A 17,607-nucleotide genomic window follows, 5' to 3' on the forward strand; every position below is an offset into this window, starting at 1 on the left:
TTGCTAGCTTAGTGTGTCAAGGGAGAGTTTTAGAGGAAAAAGACTGGTGGGTGGGGTAGGGAGGGTGCTGGCAGGGATAACGAGGTTTTTTGCTAACCACACTCGGCCCCTCCTCCGGCCCAGCCGTGGTCACTTAGCAGTATTCATCCCTCGCCACGTCTTGCCCCAAACCACCCCGCCCCCACCTCCTCCTCAAGTGTCCCGTTTCCCCTCTTAGCACGGGGAGCAGGGTGGGTGGGTGAGGGATTCAAGTTTGTCTGAGCGCCAATCCGCCCCCATCCCCACCCAGCCCTGGGTCTGGAATATTCCAGTTTTGCCTTAATTGCCATCTGGACAAATGTCACCTCTGCCACCAAGGAGATGCGCAGCTTAGTTAGGACGCTTTAATGACATCATAACTGAAACAAACACACAACGTAAAAGAGATTAAACTACCAGGATATCTATTATCTAAAATACCGAGCTCCATGACCTTGCCCCCCCAGGCGGCCCCTCTCTGTCCGCCACGGTCCCTAGACGCTGAGGTGTTCTGGAAGCCACAGCCTCTCACCACGGGGGAAGAGGGGAGATGTCCGTGGGATCAGCTGGCAGACATCCCTCTCTGTGGGCAGGGAGGCGGCGCCTTTGCTTTGATCCCTTTCAGGGTTCCAGTTACATCCCGATCGTTCACCCTGAGGCCGGGGACGAGGAAGCCAGCATGTCCTCCCTGGATTATCAGATCGTCCACAGCTCAAGCACGGAGGCCCGTCTCACAGGCCCGCGCACCTCCGCTCCGCCTCCACGTGCACCCAGGTCTCTCCTGTCGTGAAGCCAACAAGCCAGCCCTTAGGGCCCATCTGCTTCCGTCCCCCCACCCCGAAGGCGGGTGGGGTGGCCTCACTTGATGCCACAGCAGGATCGGGGCCCGGGGTTCTTGGCAGTGTGACCTCAGAAGGGTTTCTCTCCTGCTCACGTCACAGTCTCACACAAGCAAGGTGGTGGGCCTGACCATATTCCACCACCCCCCCCCACCCACCCTGCTCCCCGTGCTGAGGGGAAACAGGACACTTGAGGAGGTGGGGGCGGGGCGGTTTGGGGCAAGACGTGGTGAGGGGACACAGATCCGGCTTCTTACCTCCTGCAGCCCCATCACCTCCACCTTCTGCGCCCCAGCCCTGCACTGCAGAGGGAAGACCTCCCATCTGCCCGGAACCGTCAGCGCCTGATGGAAACCCCATCGCGTGGTCCCAATTCGGCCTCAGCGAGGGGCCAGAGCCCCCAGGGGCTGTGGGTGAACACAGAGACCCTGCCCTGAGCTGGCCTACCCTTCAGGCCCAAATGCGGTGAAACGCGGTCAGTGTCTTCAGTCCTCAGCTCCTAGCAGCTTCCTTTCCTTCCCCGCCACCCAAACTGCTCTCTCGAAAATCACCAAGGAGTCTGTGCACAAGTCACCAGGAACTAGAGAGCAGGTTCGGAGAAGGTGAGGGTCGTCTGAGCCCCACAGCCCTGCCCTCACGGACGGTGGTCTCGTGACCCAGAGATCAGGGGCCGGCTTTGATTCACGGAGCTCAGCCTCCGGTCTGCCGACCCTCATCACTTGCCCACGGCTGGTCCCTGCATCGGCTTCCTGCGGCTGCCTGCACCAGAGCGCCCCAAACCAGGTCGTCAGAAGAGGGTTCCCTCACAGTCCGGAGGCCAGAAGACAGAAATTGCGGGGTCCGCAGGGCTCTGCCCCTTCCTTGCTCTTCTGGCTTCTGCGGTTGCTGCCAGCCCTTGGCCTGGAGACACACCACTCCAGTCCCCACCTCCGCTGTCACGCAGCATCCTCCCCGTGTGTCTGTCTTCCCATCACCGTCTTCCCGACTCTTGTACGGCTCTCCCTCGGCTAAGTACACCTGCAGTGACTTGATTCCCAGGTAAGTGACTGGATTCTCAAGTAACTGACTTGATTTAGAGGTAAGTGATCTGATTTCCAGGTAAGTGACCTGATTCCCAGGTAAGTGACTTGATTCCCAGGGAAGATTACAATCAGAAATACTGGGGGTTAGGACCTCAATGTATCTTTGTTGAGAGGACACCAACCTACAACAGTTACTACAAGGGTTAAATAAAACTCTGTCTTTATAATCCACCTAACAGTGTCTGAAGTCAGTTTTTTTTAATTGGAGTTTAGCTGCTTTCCAGTGTTGCGTTAGTTTCTGCTGTGACACAGCAGAGTGAATCAGCCGCGAGTATACATCTGTGCACACGTCTACATGTATGTGTATATCTACTCTGCGTCACAGCAGAGCGCTGAGCAGAGCACCCTGTGTTATACAGCGGGTTCTCATCAGCTAACTTTGCATACATAGTACAGTCAAAGCCATGGTTTTTTCCGTAGTCATATTAGAGAAGGACCATAAAGAAGGCTGAGCACCGAAGAATTGATGCTTTCAAACTGTGGTGGTGAAGAAGACTCTTGAGAGTCACTTGGACAGCAAGGAGATCAAACCAATCAGTTCTAAAGGAAATCAACCCTGAATACTCATTGGAAGGACTGATGCTGAAGCTGGAGCTACAATCTTTTCGCCACCTGATGCAAAGAACCGACTCACTGGAAAAGACGCCATTGCTGGGAAAGACTGAAGGCAGGAGGAGAAGGAGATGACAGAGGATGAGATGACTGGATAGCATCACAGAGTCAATGGACATGAGTTTGAGCAAGCTCCAGGAGATGGTGAAGGACAGGGAAGCCCGGCATGCTGCAGTCCATGGGGCTGCAAAGAGTTGGACACGACTGAGCGACTGAACAGCAACCAAGTGCCTTACCCTCCACCCTCCACTAGGAGTCAAAGAAAGAAAGGCATTAACTGCCCTGACCTCACTGTCTGGATGGTGAAGTCATGTCAGAAGGACGCCATTGAGCACCCAGGGTGGACAAGGAATGAGCAGCTGCTGCAGCCAAAGCCGCGAGCAGAGCCGAGGGTGGAGCCCCAGCCTCACGCCCCGCGGTGAGCCTGTGTCCTGTCCCTACCCAACAGCACGCTTGTGGGTTTCTATCAGTGCAGCTTCATCTCAACTTCTGACCCCAAACATTACTGGCCCCAAAAGATCTCTTTACAAAAAGGAAATCCATCTTCCAAAGGCAAAGACGGCCCATCACCAAGAATATTAAAAAAACGAATGTGGCTCTGAAGGCCAGTCTCAAAGAAGACTTTCAGAAGTGGGAAGGATTACTGTTTCTCGCCGTGAAAGGAAGCGTAGATGGTCCAGACTTTGCACACAGACTAGTTCCCCCACTCCCTGTCTTGCGGCACCCGAGGGCCCCAGGGTGGGGGTCAGGCCTGGTCCTCCTTCCCATCAGCCACTCCCAGGCCACCCCCGCTGCACACACGGCTGCCTCCCTGCCCGGTCACCATCCCTGGGGAACTTTTAAGAAAAAAGTTAGGAAAGAAATGGATTTCCCTGGTGGCTCAGATGGTAAAGAATCTGTCTGCAATCCAGGACACCTGGGTTCGGTCCTTGGGTCTGGAAGATCCCCTGGAGAAGGGAAATGGTAAGCCACTCCAGTCTTCTTGCTTGGAGAATTCCATGGACAGAGGAGCCTGGTGGGCTGCAGTCCATGGGGTCGCAAAGTGTCAGACACACCTGAGTGACTAATACTAGGAAAGAAAGAGCGTGGTGAGAAATAAAGGGCAACATAGGGGTATTTCCAATCACCCCAGGGCCTCTCTTCTGTCACATTTCCCTACATCTGGCTCTGATGAAGAGCAGGCAAATACAGGTTATGCAAACAGACACAGGGCGTCATTGAGCTGGGGGGGATTTGTATGCTCAGAGAAGTCACAGAGGTCCCCTTCTCAGCTCCTGGAGGACCGGTCGGGGTGGGGGGCGTTTGCTGCATGTCTGCCTGAATCCCAGGGAAGTGCCTCGGGGTCTGTAGTCTCAACAGCGTGGCCTGACCAGGGAGGCTGTGTCTCCCAGTGGGTGAATCCCAGTGCCTGGAGAAGATGCTGCTCTCCCCCACGCCCATCTTCAAGGTCAGCTTTGTCCTGGAGTCGCTGGCCGCCACGCTGCAGGATGGCTTCATAGTTACAGTGCTGAGCCGGGAACTTGTGCGATGCCAGGTGCTGCCCGCAGGCGACACAATCGTGGCCTGCCTGGCCACCTCCCGGTTCTTTCTGTATGGGGTTCAGTTCAGTTCAGTCGCTCAGTCATGTCTGATGCCAAGGACTGCAACACGCCAGGCCTCCCTATCCACCACCAACTCCCAGAGTTCACCCAAACTCATGTCCATAGAGTCACTGATGCCATCCAGCCATCTCATCCTCTGTCATCCCCTTCTCCTCCTGCCCTCAATCTTTCCCAGCATCAGGGTCTTTCCCACAGGGTGGCCCTCCATAACAACCTCTCAAATTCCTTTGGTGTTAGTTTCAAAAGTTCTTTCGCAATCTCCTGGAGCTTCAACAGCCTCAACTCCTGGCTGACCGCCTGACTTTCAGTCTTCCACTGTGCCAAGATTGCCTCCTTCTTGTACCCTGTCTTCTTCTGGCTGAAACAGAGGGTTCTGAAACAAGGTGCCCTGGCTTCTGCTGGGTGCCCTGATCCTGTCTGGTTCATAGGTCATCTTATCCTCCACGAGGCCTTCGGTTCTCAGGCAGATGGTTGCCACCCAGGGTTCCCATGGACACCAACCGTGGCTGAGAGGCTACAGACCCTCTATCTATTCTTTGTTCTGCCCCACGTGGTTCTCCGGTGGTCAGTTCCGCTCCTCCCGATCCTGGCGTCCACCCTCTCGCTCATGTTCTTGCTGCGTGGCCTCAGCTCCAGGGCTCACGCCTTGGCCCGGCAGTCGCTTGCCTTCTTCCACATCATCTTCTACATGTCGTATTTCCTGTCGCTGGCCGTGGCTGTTAGGAACGTCGCCAGGCTCCAGGAGGTGCTGACCTACGCGGGCATCTGTCTACACTCCGGCTTCTTGGTGCGGCAGCCCCAAGCTGAGAGAGGCCCTGAAGAGGAGGCTCTGGGGAGCCCTGGACAAGGAGCCGCTGGTCTCGGATTGTCGGTACCAACAACTACCATCACCGGACAAGCTCTGAGTGGCGAGAACTCACAGGTTTGGGTTCTCTCACCCTTTCATTTCCCTCTTTCTTACCCCCGTATCCTTTCTACACCCCATTATTTATTTTCCTTTTTTTACGTCTTCATTGAATTTGTTACAGTACTGCTCCTATTTTATGGTTTTCGGCCATGAGGAACGTGGGATCTTAGCTCTCAGACCAGGGACAGAACCCACACGCCCTGCATTGGAAGGCAGAGTCTTAACCACTGGACTGCCAGGAGATTCCCACCATTAGTCCTTTTTCCATCCCTTTCTGTTCCTACCATCCCTTCCGCTGCTCTGAGTCCTCGTCTGGGTCCCAAGCCACCTTGGCTAGGACGGTGGCCTCATTTCCTTACAAGCCCCTCTCACTCTCTGCACAAGCAGTCCTAATAATATTCTCCAAGCATCAGTTTTGTCCGTACTCCCTTTATGGAGGCCTGTAAGGGTTGTTAGTTGTCCTGTGGTCAACCTAAAGTTATTATTATTTTTTTAATGGTGACATGTTGTTGTTGTTTAGTTGTGAAGTTGTGTCCGACTCTTTGCAACCCATGAACTGCAGTACACCAGGCTTCCCTGCCCCTGGCTATCTCCTGGAGGTTGCTCAGACTGATGTCCATTTGTTTAGTGATGCTATCTAACCATCTCTTCCTCTGCTGCCCGCTTCTCCTTTGGCCTTCGGTCTTTCCCAGCGTAGACCCAGTGTAGGTCTTTCCCATGTCGCCCCACGTGAGTCACCTGCCCTTCTCACCTCTGCTCTGCTCTCAGAGCTCAGCATCTCTACTGCAGCCCAGGAAAGTTGCTTTCTGTCTCCTCCCCGCAGCCTGCCTGGAACTTCCTCCTGTCCTTTCTCTGCCGTTCCCTCCTTTCGTGCCCCGTTTATGACCAATTCCACCCTGGAGCCTTGTCATTTGGTCCCCCGGGAGCCTGAGGCCATTGACGTGTTCTGCGCCACTGCAGGTCCTGTCCTGGATTCTGTGTGTTTGCCGTGTGTTGAACTAGGAGAAACTGTCTGATGTGGAAATGCTGTTAGGTTTTGGCCAACAGAAGACAGAGAAAGCAAACCGAGAAAATTCGCTGCTGCTGTTGCTGCTAAGCCGCTTCAGTCATGTCCAACTCTGTGCGACCCCGTGGACTATAGCCCACCAGGCTCCCCCATCCATGGGATTTTCCAGGTAAGAGTACTGGAGTGGGGTGCCATTGCCTTCTCCGGAGAAAACCCTCTACAGTGCCCAATCCGGAGAATCTTGCTTTTCCTGTCTACACATCCAGAAAGTGAACCCTGAATGTTGACACCTGGGACACTGAGGTCTCCAATTAAGGTTTTGGTGTGTGTCTCATGATGCACCTAACGTATCAGTGAAGTATTAACAAGCAAATGAGTAAAATAAACAAATACAAAACCCAGCGCTCACGTACAATGCACTGAGAACAAGCCCAGTAGACAAGGATAATTACTATCAATGATTAGGGAGCAAAGTTGAGTAACATGAGATTCAGTCCTTCTTGAGGTCCTGCCTTGCTGACCAAGCCAGACTGTTTTTCTTTCTTTCTTTTTTTAAAGACTTTCATCTTATTATTTGCAGTTCACAAACGGATGGACACGCATTTCCCTTTCCTCACCTTCAAAAGCAAGGCAATCCTCAGCCAAGCTGCAGGAAATCTTTGTTGTCCTTTTGGAGATAAGCTTCGCTATTTTCTGGAAGCTTCTACCGCTTCATAGCCATGTAAGACTTCTTGGGAACTAGACGAGATGTGGGGCTTCCCTGGTGGCTCAGCTGGTAAAGAGTCCACCTGCAATGTGGGAGACCTGGGTTTGATCCCTGGGTTGGGAAGATCCCCTGGAGAAGGGAAAGGCTACCCACTCCAGTATTCTGGCCTGGAGAGTTCCATGGACTGTATAGCCCATGGGTTCAAAAGAGTCTGACATGACGGAGCGACTTTCACTTGAAGACGAGATGTAAACGTGTTCTACCCTGTGGGGCATGTGGTTCAGAGACAACAGCTTGAATCTGCGTTCCAAGTGCAAACAGCCACAGGGGAGAGAAGCAAGGGCGTGCCTGTATCTCAGTGATTAAAGTACAAGAATGAAGAAAAGTTTCAAGCTGGATTTTGTCCCAGGCTGTCGTCTGTTTTTAGAGGAAGAGGCCGAAAGTGGGTTATTGCTTTGCTTGGGATGGCTGACCCTGATCCTCCAAGGGAATTAGGCTTGCTGCTAGTTAACCGTGTGGCTAGGACGAGCGTGATGAAAACCCCAGGGTCCCCAGGACACGTCTGGGATCAACACGCCACTGGGCCAGGAGCCCAGAGGAAGGCTAGAGCCACAGCATTTAAGAAGCCCCTCCAAGGGGTAGGGTCCTTGCAGAGCAAAGGGCTGGCTCTCCTCCCGGGGAGAGAGCGCCAGCCAACCAAGGTCCTCGCTGCTCCCAGCAGCAGACGAGCACTCGGAACTGTAGCCTCTGCATTTCCTCTCTCTCTTTAGAAAGATAAATTTTATTTACTTGTGTGACTACACTGGGTCTTAGTTGCTGCACGTGGGATCTAGTTCCCCACCCAGGGGATCGAATCTGGGCCCCCCACATGGGACCCACAGGGTCCCAGCCACTGGACCCCCAGAGAAGCCCCTGCTATCTTCTCTCGCTCTTAATGGGTCTGAGTCCTTTTCCTCTCTTTCCCTTTGAAAATGGCTCTGCAGGATTTCTGTCTTCCCCCTTTCTCCAGATAACAGACAATGATGTTTGCCACGCTTGAGGGTCACCTGGGGAGTCTGTGGCACCTTTTGATCCAGTGTCAGCAGACGATAGAGAAAGAGAACAGAGGAAGTCTGCTGCAGTTCTTAATGTGGGGAATCTTAACTCTCCCCCGGAAGTCACAGGATGGGAAGGACAGGGTGCAGACAGCACTGGAGGAGAAACGGGCATCTCATCAGGCCGAGGCGGAGGGCTTGGTCCATCACACCCACATCCTTAGCGGTGACGCTCAGACAGGATCGGGGAAGCAGGGGGATGCTGACCGCCGCGTGTGGAGTGACTGGACCGAGCTCGATGAGGGCATCTTCATGGATGTAGGAGGCTGCGTGTGCGTCCTGGAACGTTCCACCCACCTCTAGGGCAGGCTCCTGGTCACTGTGCTTTAGCTGTTTGACCCTGCCTCCCAGCCGCCCCCTGAACAGGACCCCATTGGTTCAGAGATCCCAGCTGGGCTGATCAGATATCCTAGGATGAGGCATTTGGAGTGGTTGGTGGAGAGACGCAAAGACTAGGGATTCTCTGCATCTCCGTGAATTCTGGCCACTGAGCCTGCCAGAACCAGCCTGGCTCCTTCCCTTCCTGAGTCGCGAGCATTCAGCTCCTTTTTGAATTCTGTAAATACACCCAACTCCTTTCATCAAACTGTCTTCTTTGTTTTTGTTTTTTTGAAAAGTGAGTTGTGGGGCGGGAAATAAAAGGATGGGGGGCCAAAAATGGATTCAGAAACCAGGCTAGAAATGCTCTTAACACCCTGGGTACAGAGTTGGTTCCAATATCCCCAGCAGACAATGCAGATGGGAAATGGGGTTGTTACACCATCACAGTCTATGACACACAAAAGCCAACCAGTTGCTCAGAAGTACAGCTATTCTTGGTACCAAGATGGGAAATTTCTCCCAGGGGTCTCGTGTGACAAAGCGTCCCCGCGACATCTTTTCACAGCACGTTCCATGGGCTGCCGCTTATAAGACCCTTCACACAGGCCAAGGGCATTCCTCTCAAGTTCAGGGTTACGGAATCGGTTCCGGGGCAGTGGGAGCAATGTAGAGTCCAGGCACCTTGACATGGGTGTAGACTCAAGCAGGAGGAAGAGCAGACAGATTGTATGCCCTCCACGCACGCCTCACACACACGTGATGGGAGCACGCCTCACACACACGCGGTGGGAGCACGCCTCACACCCACGCGATGGGAGCACGCCTCACACACACGCGATGGGAGCACGCCTCACACACACGCGATGGGAAAACCGGGGGGCCAGGGCCCGAGGGGAGGACCCATGAAGTAGGACACGCGCTGCCTGTATACAGACCAGGGCCTTCACGCTTCATCAGCAGGCTGGGCAGGGCTGGTTTCCGGCTGGGGAAGGTCAAGGACGTGGGCTCCGTGCTTCAAGGGCACCAGCACGGGCTACCGTCCCTGGTCTGAACACCCACCGCCCCCGCCACCAGAGAGCTTCTCTAAGGAAGCTGAGCCCCAACCCAACCTAGTTAATGAGCGTCTTTTTACCAGCAGCCCCGGCCACTCCTGGGCTCGATCCCTGGGCTGGGAAGATCCCCTGGAGAAGGAAATGGCAACCCACTCCAGTATTCTTGCTGGGAGAATCCCATGGACGGAGGAGCCTGGCAGGTGACAGTCTACGGGGCTGCAAAGAACTGGACACGATTGAGACAGCTTAGCACCCAGGCGTGCAGGTTTTCTAGCCAAGCACACTGAATGGCCTTTAAACTCACTGGCCAGAAGTGGGCAGCATGGACTCCTGGCACCAGGAGCTGAAGGTCGGGCAAGCCTCCAGGACTCATAGGCCGCCTCCAGGACTCATAGGCCACCTGCAGGCTCCCCCAGACCTCCCAGACTGCACCCTGGCTGTGGCCTTCTGCCTTCAGAAGTGACCCTGGTCTTAACAGGATGACCATCCTATGCCCGCAGGTCAGTCCTCCACTCCCCAGCCAGTGTCGTGAACTGCAGGTCCTGGCTTTTCTGATGTCACCGGTGCACTGGGTGGGATGGCTGTGCGTGTGTGTTAGTCGCTCAGTCGTGTCCGACTCTTTGCGACCCCGTGGACTGTAGCCCGCCAGGCTCCTCTGTCCATGGGATTCTCCAGGCAAGAATACTGGAGGGGGTTGCCTTTTCCTCCTCCAGGGGATCTTCCCAACCCAGGGATCGAACCCACGTCTCCTGCACTGCAGGCGGATTCTTTACTGTCTGAGCCGCCAGGTATCCCTACCCTCTACCCCCGCCAAATTCATGTCTTTTCCAGGAAACTCAAAAAGGGAACTTAAGTGGAAACAAGGTCACAGCAGATGTAAGGGATTCGGAAGAGGTCATCCTGGGGTCGGTGGCCGTTCACACAAAGCAACTGTGGTCCTCAGAAGGGAAGCGGCCCGTGGATACAGACAGACACACGGCGGGAGCGGGCCACACGCCCACGGCGATGGAGGCAGACGCCGAGCATTGCCTCCACAGGCCAAGAAACACCAAGGGCTGCCAACAACACCAGGAGCTGAGAGAAAAGCCAGACTCTTCCCCAGCCCGTTCAGCAGGACCACAGCCCCGCTGAGAGCTTGGTTCTGACGTCTGGCCTCTGGAGCCGGGAGAGAATAAATTCCTGTTGTTTAAACCACCCGGTTTGGACTACTTCGTCATGGCTGCCCCCACGAAACTAACACAACCTCATTCTGTTGTAACCAACCCAGGCCCGACGCGAGAAACAGGACGTCTGGTGAAGGGCTGGTCTGACCACCCTCCTCTGAGAGCTGGTGCGTGATGGAGTAGTTGAGGGTTTCAGGATCCATGTAGAGGAAACAGGGGATGTTCTCTGGGGCGCTGGGACATCAGGGCTGGGACACACCTGCTCCTCTGGCTTCACATGTAAGTTCCCAACCGCACATGGCCTGCGTCGTCTGCGTGAGGACCACCTTGTCACAGGACATCTGTACACTTGCATGTGAGTTCAGTCATCACGGGGAGGACTTGAGGGGTGCTAGGAGCAACACCCCAAACCACCAAAAGAAGAGTCCCCCACCCTCCCTCGTAAGTCACAGAGGCTGAACACTGCATTGGTGCTGGCCCTGCGGATGGGGTACAGCTCCGACCTACAGGCCCTCCTGCAAATACAACCAGAGACAAAGGAGGACCACTCCAGACCCGACGCCCGGGGCAAGCATGTTTCCCAAAGCACCGTCTTCCTGAACAGGAACTTCCTCTGTCATCAGAGAGAGGCGCAACGAGTAGGGAGACGCACTGAGAAACAGGAGAGGCGAAAAGAAACCGTCTGCTTTATGGTTTGAGCTTCCCTGGGGCTCCGCGGTAAGGAACCCGCCTGCTGACGCAGGAGACACGGGTTCAGCCTCTGGGTCAGGATGACACCCCGGAGGAGGGCACGGCAACCCACTCCAATATTCCTGCCTGGAGAATCCCAGGGACAAAGGCGCCTGGCGGGCTACAGTCCACGGGGATCACAAGGGGTCTGATGCGACTTGGTAACTAAAAAGAACGACAACTTTATGGTTAGCCATAATATTTCCAGTTACGATCAACGGCTCTCAGCGGAGAACAGTTTATCCTTAGATCACAAATTCTCATGAGCCTAAAGAACTCTCTCTCAAACACACGTTTCCTGCCCCTGTTTCTCTTAACAGACGAACCCCAGCTACCCAGGACCCAAAACAAAGTCAGGATGTGCCAGAAACAAGTAAGCCTAAAATCCCTCAAATGTGGTCCCAAATTTGAGTCCCAAAGACTCAAATCCCTCTGGCTTGTGGTCCACCCTGGGGCAGACCACAGCAGGGTACCAGGCCCAATCTTAGCTTCACATCACTCCTGACTTCCAGCATTCCACGTGGCTGTCCTGGGTTAGCGCAGGAAGAAAGGGGCCCTGGTGGAAACCTGTTTTTCCGGAGCTCAATTTTTCTTGGGGGACGGACCCAGACGCGCGCACTCAGCACCATCGCTACAGCCACCGGCCAGCGGCAGCGTCCCCCGAGGCTGAGAGCGGCTCCCCCTGCAGCCCTGCACCCACCTGGAACAAAAGCATCAATGCCTTACTTTTTCTGGAGCGAGAGAAGAAGCGGATGCCCCCTGGCGAGGTGGACGGGTTGGAGCTGGGGGAGGAGTCTTTGGAGGAGGAGCGGAAGATCCCGCTGAAGCTCATGCGGCGTGGGGAGCGCGGCGGGGACTCCTGGTAGGAGAACGGGAACACGGTTTTGGGGGAGCCGGGGCTGGTCTTGGGGCGCACGGGGGCAGACACGGGGCTGGAGGGCCGGGGCTGGGGACCTCTGGTGAAGAAGCCTTTGGAGGGGCTGCCCGAGCTGAAGGGGCTGTCCACCTGCAGACAGAAAGACAGACAGACAGGTGAGGTCCCTTGGAGCCCAGATGGCAGCCTGTGCGGACCTGCCCTCCTCCGCTGTCCCCTGCCACCCAGCTGGGGGGTCCATGGCACCCCAACTGAGAAACAGCCCCACCAGGCTCTCGCACAGACAAGGGGCGGCCTGAGAGGGTGTGCAGGATGGGAGCAAGGACAACCAGTCCACAGGCTGGGCCGCACCACCCCATCCACCCCCCAACCCCGGCCTGCGTCCAGCTCTCTGCAAGGGGGCTTCCGGGAGGCGGGGAGGACAGCCAAGGCAACCGCAAAGCCTCGAAAGCTGGCCTCTTCCCCTCTGGCCTATCTGCAGCCCCATCTCCTGGTCTTCACTTCTCAAGAACATGCATCTGTCCTTGAGGTCTGGCCACCCTGCAATAATGTTGCCCTTCCTCGAAGGAGGGAGCACAGACCCCCAGGACCTGAGAGTCTGGGGGCCCGGGGCTCCGTCCTGGGGTCCTGGTGTGGGAAGGGACGAAGGTTTCATCTCCAAGCAGTGTCCACGTTGGAGTGACCGCAAGGGTTAGGGAAAAAAGTTAACGAGGCTGAAAACCTCTGAGGCTCACTTGGGTCATGACTTGAAATCGCCACCAGTTAGGGTTTGAAAAAGTGCTTGACTCCGTCTTCAAGCCAATGCACGCAACTCATAGACTGGAGGGATTTCTAATGTGCCCTGCTGGTGGGTTTAGGAACCGGTATTCGCATCTCAATGGCTTCCCTCATAGCTCAGTTGGTAAAGAATCCGCCTGCAAGGCAGGAGACCCCAGTTTGATTCCTGGGTCAGGAAGAGCCCCTGGAGAAGGGATAGGCTACCCACTCCAGTCTTCTTGGGTTTGCCTAGTGGCTCAGCCAGTAAAGAATCCGCCTGCAAAGCGGGAGACCTGGATTTGGTCCCTGGGTTGGGAAGATCCCCTGGAGAAGGGAAAGGCTACCCACTCCAGTATTCTGGCCTGGAGAATTCCATGGACTGTATGGTCCATGGGGTTGCAAAGAATCAGACACAACTGAGTGACTTCACTTCACTTCATTTGCATCTGAGCGCCTGGGCTTGACCTGCTCACCCCTTGCTGAACCACCGGGGGCGTTACTGAGACTCCCTAAGCCTGGGTCTCCTCCTGGGTGGAATGAGGGGCCCGCTCACCCCTCAGGGCTGTCTGAAGGGGCACCAGCCAGACCTGACCGACAGGAATCACCTTTGCACATGACTGGCTGTCATCCCCTGGGGAAGCCTGCAACACAGGAGCCAGAGGGCCTCGGGCCACCAGCTCTGCAGCAGGAAAGGAAAACCACTTGTCCACTGGGTGCTGGGGCAAGGACGAAGCCTGGCGGGAGTCGGCCAGCAGGCTGAGAGCCCGGGCTCTGCAAGGCAGGTGACCCCAGGTGCGCTGAGAAGGGAGGTAAGAGAGCGGCCTCTGTGTCTCTGGACACCTGGGGTGCCTGTCCGGGCCAGGGACCCTGTGAGCTCTTCTACCACTAGAGGGCGCCCTGAGCTGGGCTTGATGTTCAGTCGCTCAGGTGAGTCAGCTTCTAGGCAACCCTATGGACTGCAGCACGCCAGGCCTCCCTGTCCATCACCAACTCCCGGAGTCCACCCAAACCCATGTGCATCGAGTCGATGATGCTATCCAACCATCTCATCCTCTGTCCTCCCCTTCTCCTGCCCTCAATCTTTCCCAGCATCAGGGTCTTTTCTTTCTTTCTTTTTTTTTTTTTTTCAGGGTCTTTTCAAATGAGTCAGCTCTCTGCATCAGGTGGCCAAAGTGTTGGAGTTTCAGCTTCAACATCAGTCCCTCCAATGAACACCCAGGACTGATCTCCTTTAGGATGGACTGGTTGGATCTCCTTGCAGTCCAAGGGACTCTCTAGAGTCTTCTCCAACACCACAGTTCAAAAGCATCAATTCTTCAGCACTCAGCTTTCTTTATGGTCCAACTCTCACATCCACACATGACTACTGGAAAACCATAGCCTTGACTAGACGGACCTGTATTGGCAAAGTGATGGCTCTGCTTTTTAATATGCAGTCTGCACTTGATGTTCAGTCGCTAAGCCGTGTCTGCTTCTCCGTGACCCCATGAACTGCAGCATGCCAGCCTTCCCTTCACCATCTCCCGGAGCTTGCTCAAACTGACATCCATCATGTTGGTGACGCCATCCAACCATCTCATCCTCTATCGTCCCCTTCTCCCCCTGCTCTCAATCTTTCCCAGCATCAGGGTCTTTTCCAATGAGTTGGCTCTTCCCATCAGGTGGCCAGAGCACTGGAGCTTCAGCTGGGCTTATGGTCCCTTAAAGGAAGAGATGCCCTTGTGCGGACTCTCAGCCACACGCCCCCTTCTTCCTGAGACCCTCTGCCCTGCGATAAAGGACCAGTGTGGCCATGGGGGGCAGTGCAGAACCTTATGCCCAGTGGGCTTCGGAGGCAGAGGCCGAGCTACACCCGAACCGTGGGACTCCAGCTCTGCTTGAGTTCAAGGGTTTCTTTTTCCAAACATGTGATACAGGAAGCACAAAGGTCTCTAAAGTGTTGGGTTCAGCCACTATCCACTGACCTACGGGCTCAGGCATTCCGAAGCTCTTCTGAAACCCATGGATAATTCACACGGAGCAGCTTTCCAAGCGGTGGGCGGCATGTATCTGTGGACATGGGCCCAGGGATGGAGGGTCACCCCACAGCAGGATGGTATGAGCAAGGATTCTAGACACAGACACAGGAGCTGAACGCCGGCTCGGTTTCCGGCAGTGACCAGCGACCTAGTGTCAGCGTCCTCGTGTGTCCACTGGGGGCAGCAGGCCGCCCTGCAGGGCCAGGGGACGACCGGGCACCTGGCACCACCTCAGGTCCCGACCCACGGTATGTGCCTCGGCCTCTTCACTCAGCTCTCACTGCCATGAATTTGGCCCCAGTAGATCCTCGGTTAGGTGTGGAGAGTCAGGGAGGCAGGGCTGGTTTAGGGAGAGGCTCCACGTGGGGGGTGCGGCTTCCCTGATAGCTCAGCTGGTAAAGAATCCGCCTGCAGTGCAGAGGACCTGGGTTCGATTCCTGGGTTGGAAAGATCCGCTGGAGAAGGGAAAGGCTACCCACTCCAGTATTCTTGGGCTTCTCTGGTGGCTCAGCTGGTAAAGAATCCACCTGCAATGCGGGAGACCTGGGTTTGATTCCTGGGTTGGGAAGATCCCCTGGAGAAGGGAACGGCTACCCACTCCAGGATTCTGGCCTGGAGAATTCCATGGACTCTACAGTCCATGGGGGCGCAAAGAGTCAGACACGACTGAGTAACTTTCACTCAGTCAGTCCATGTGTGGTGTGAGAACCTAAGCCTCCTTAGAGGGGACACCACGGAGGCTCTGCAGCACGGGGCTAGCACAGTCATTTAGGGCCGACATGCTGGTGGCCAGTCACCATCACTCCCCGGGTATCCCTGACCCCAGAGCTCTGAGAAGGCACCAACTGGGGACACAGTGAAGGCCACAAAGCTGGTCAGTCGTGGGTGGGACATCAGGCCCACGGCCTTGACTCTTGCACCACATACCTCCCTGGAGCAGCCTGGCAACGTGAAACAGAAAAGGAGTCAAGGTCAAGTGTGAGGACAGAGGCAGGGAGTCACGTTAACCCCGCGGATGTCCCCTCCACGCTGCACAGTGAGCTCGGCCTGGGGAGGAGGAACGGCTGAGCAAGGCTGACGTTCTTTCCACGCAGAGAACAAGACATGGGGAAGGTTGGGGTCCCTGTGAGGCCATGGAGAATGGCAGGGAAGATGAGGCTGGCTTGAGAGTGAGCCAGATGGGGAAGAGTCTGCAAAAAGGGACACTGTGGGTCACGGGGTCCCAAACCAGAGAAGGCACTGAGAGCTGACAGGCTGTGGACAGGCCGAGGGGCAGAGATGTCCCAGGGCCAGGGAAAGAGGAGGTGGAGCTGGGAGGACAGACAAACAGCCACTCACTTGGGCCACCACGGACAGCTCACGGGGGAAAGCGGAGCCAGCTGCCGCTGGATGATCAGTCTCACAGGGCCCGGGGTACCGGCTTGAACCCTCTCTGAAGGGCAAGTGGAGCCCCAAGATTCTCCAGACTGGGATTCCATCCTATGCTCAGAATTCCAGGCTGATGGAACCAGGCCTCAGCTGTCAGCTTGAGGAGGGGGCCCCAGAGAGCAGACTGTCCCCCAAACACGGCCAAAAATGGGGGCCCCAGCTCAGCCTTGTCCACAGGAAGCGGAAGGACTGGTCTCAAGCCATGACCTCGAGAAGGTGGGCACAGAGCTGGCCTCTGGGTCTGCTTCCTGCAGGATAGGTAGGGGTAGGAGCCCCAGGGACAGGGCCCGTGCCTTCAAGCAGGACGCAGCTAATATGGTACTTTGCCAATGCAATGGCACGTTTCCTTGGGTTTGGATGAACAAAGGGCCCAGAGCCACACCAGTGCCTGTTGGCTCCTCAGAGCTATGGATGGGAACTCAGGGCACAGTGGGTAGGGCTGCCAGGCCCACCTCTGTCCACGGCTGCAGGGGGCGCCGTGGGGCAGGGCCCAGCCTCCCGACTCTCAGGTCTCAGCTGCATCCCAAGGACAAAGGGGAAGGGAGAAGAGAGGTGCAGGGGTGACGGTGAAGGGTGGGTGGGGCTGGCCTGGCGGTGACTGACAGCCGACTGGCGGGGGCCTCTTGGGAGCTTGTGGGAAACAGGCGAGGATAAAGGAGGTCACAGGCAAGGGGCGCCAGAAAAAGGGGAGCTGAGTGAAACAAAACCTCAAAGGGAGGATCTGTAGGCCAGGAACACCGTCCCCTGGAGTCCGACTCAGGCCAGAGAGGTGGGGAGGTCAGGCCTGGCAGGTAAGGGCCGCGTCCAGCAAGCTGATGGTGGGGTGTCCCAGCCGGAGCCCCCGTGTACTCCAGACAGAAAGGGGGCGGGTGTTCTCAGCAGAGGAGCCAGAGGGGTGGTACGCGTGGCCAGTGATGGACAGGAGTGCCTGAGTGGAGTCTAGGGCCCCGCTGAGTGCAATGCTCCCCACGGCTCAGATAAAGAGGACGTGGGTGCTCCCCTCCACAGCGCTCCAGATGGGGGATGACCTAAGTCACAGCCGCGTTCCCAGACGGCCCTTGAGCAGCTGCCCATCTGTGTCTGCTCTACGGACGAGCTCGTTTCATCCTCACAAGGGAGGTGAGCACTGTCATGAGCCCGGGTTTGCTGACGGGGAGACAGGTTCACAGAGAAGGTCCTGTCCCAGGTCACACCTCAGGGAAGCTGCCAGGAAAGATGAACAGAGGATCCAGGCTCCTCGTCCCAGGATCAAGGGGCACAGACAGGAAAAACCTGTGGTCACTCGTTGAGGGTGTGGGGGTGGCGGACTGCCTGGCATTCCACAGATTCCCCCAGGCCCCGGCCACCCTGGCCGACCCGGAGTGACCGCAGCGCTCTTGAATGATCCGGGGACGTCAGAGG

The 17,607-nt window shown here is 56.1% G+C and overlaps 1 protein-coding gene across 5 annotated transcripts in view; it reads right to left on the reverse strand.

Annotated features, from left to right (window-relative positions):
* PRKAG2 (protein kinase AMP-activated non-catalytic subunit gamma 2) overlaps nucleotides 1-17,607 on the reverse strand; it is a 308,173-nt gene that overhangs the window by 195,358 nt on the left and 95,208 nt on the right. For all 5 annotated transcript variants that reach the window (XM_042249294.2, XM_060414910.1, XM_027969032.3 and 2 more), the window contains exon 3: nucleotides 11,857-12,136. In XM_042249294.2, coding sequence (XP_042105228.1) covers nucleotides 11,857-12,136 — 280 coding nt within the window. The remainder of the gene's footprint in view (nucleotides 1-11,856; nucleotides 12,137-17,607) is intronic.

This window comes from Ovis aries, chromosome 4 (genome assembly GCF_016772045.2).
Source record: "Ovis aries strain OAR_USU_Benz2616 breed Rambouillet chromosome 4, ARS-UI_Ramb_v3.0, whole genome shotgun sequence".
NCBI classification, from domain to species: Eukaryota; Metazoa; Chordata; class Mammalia; order Artiodactyla; family Bovidae; genus Ovis; species Ovis aries.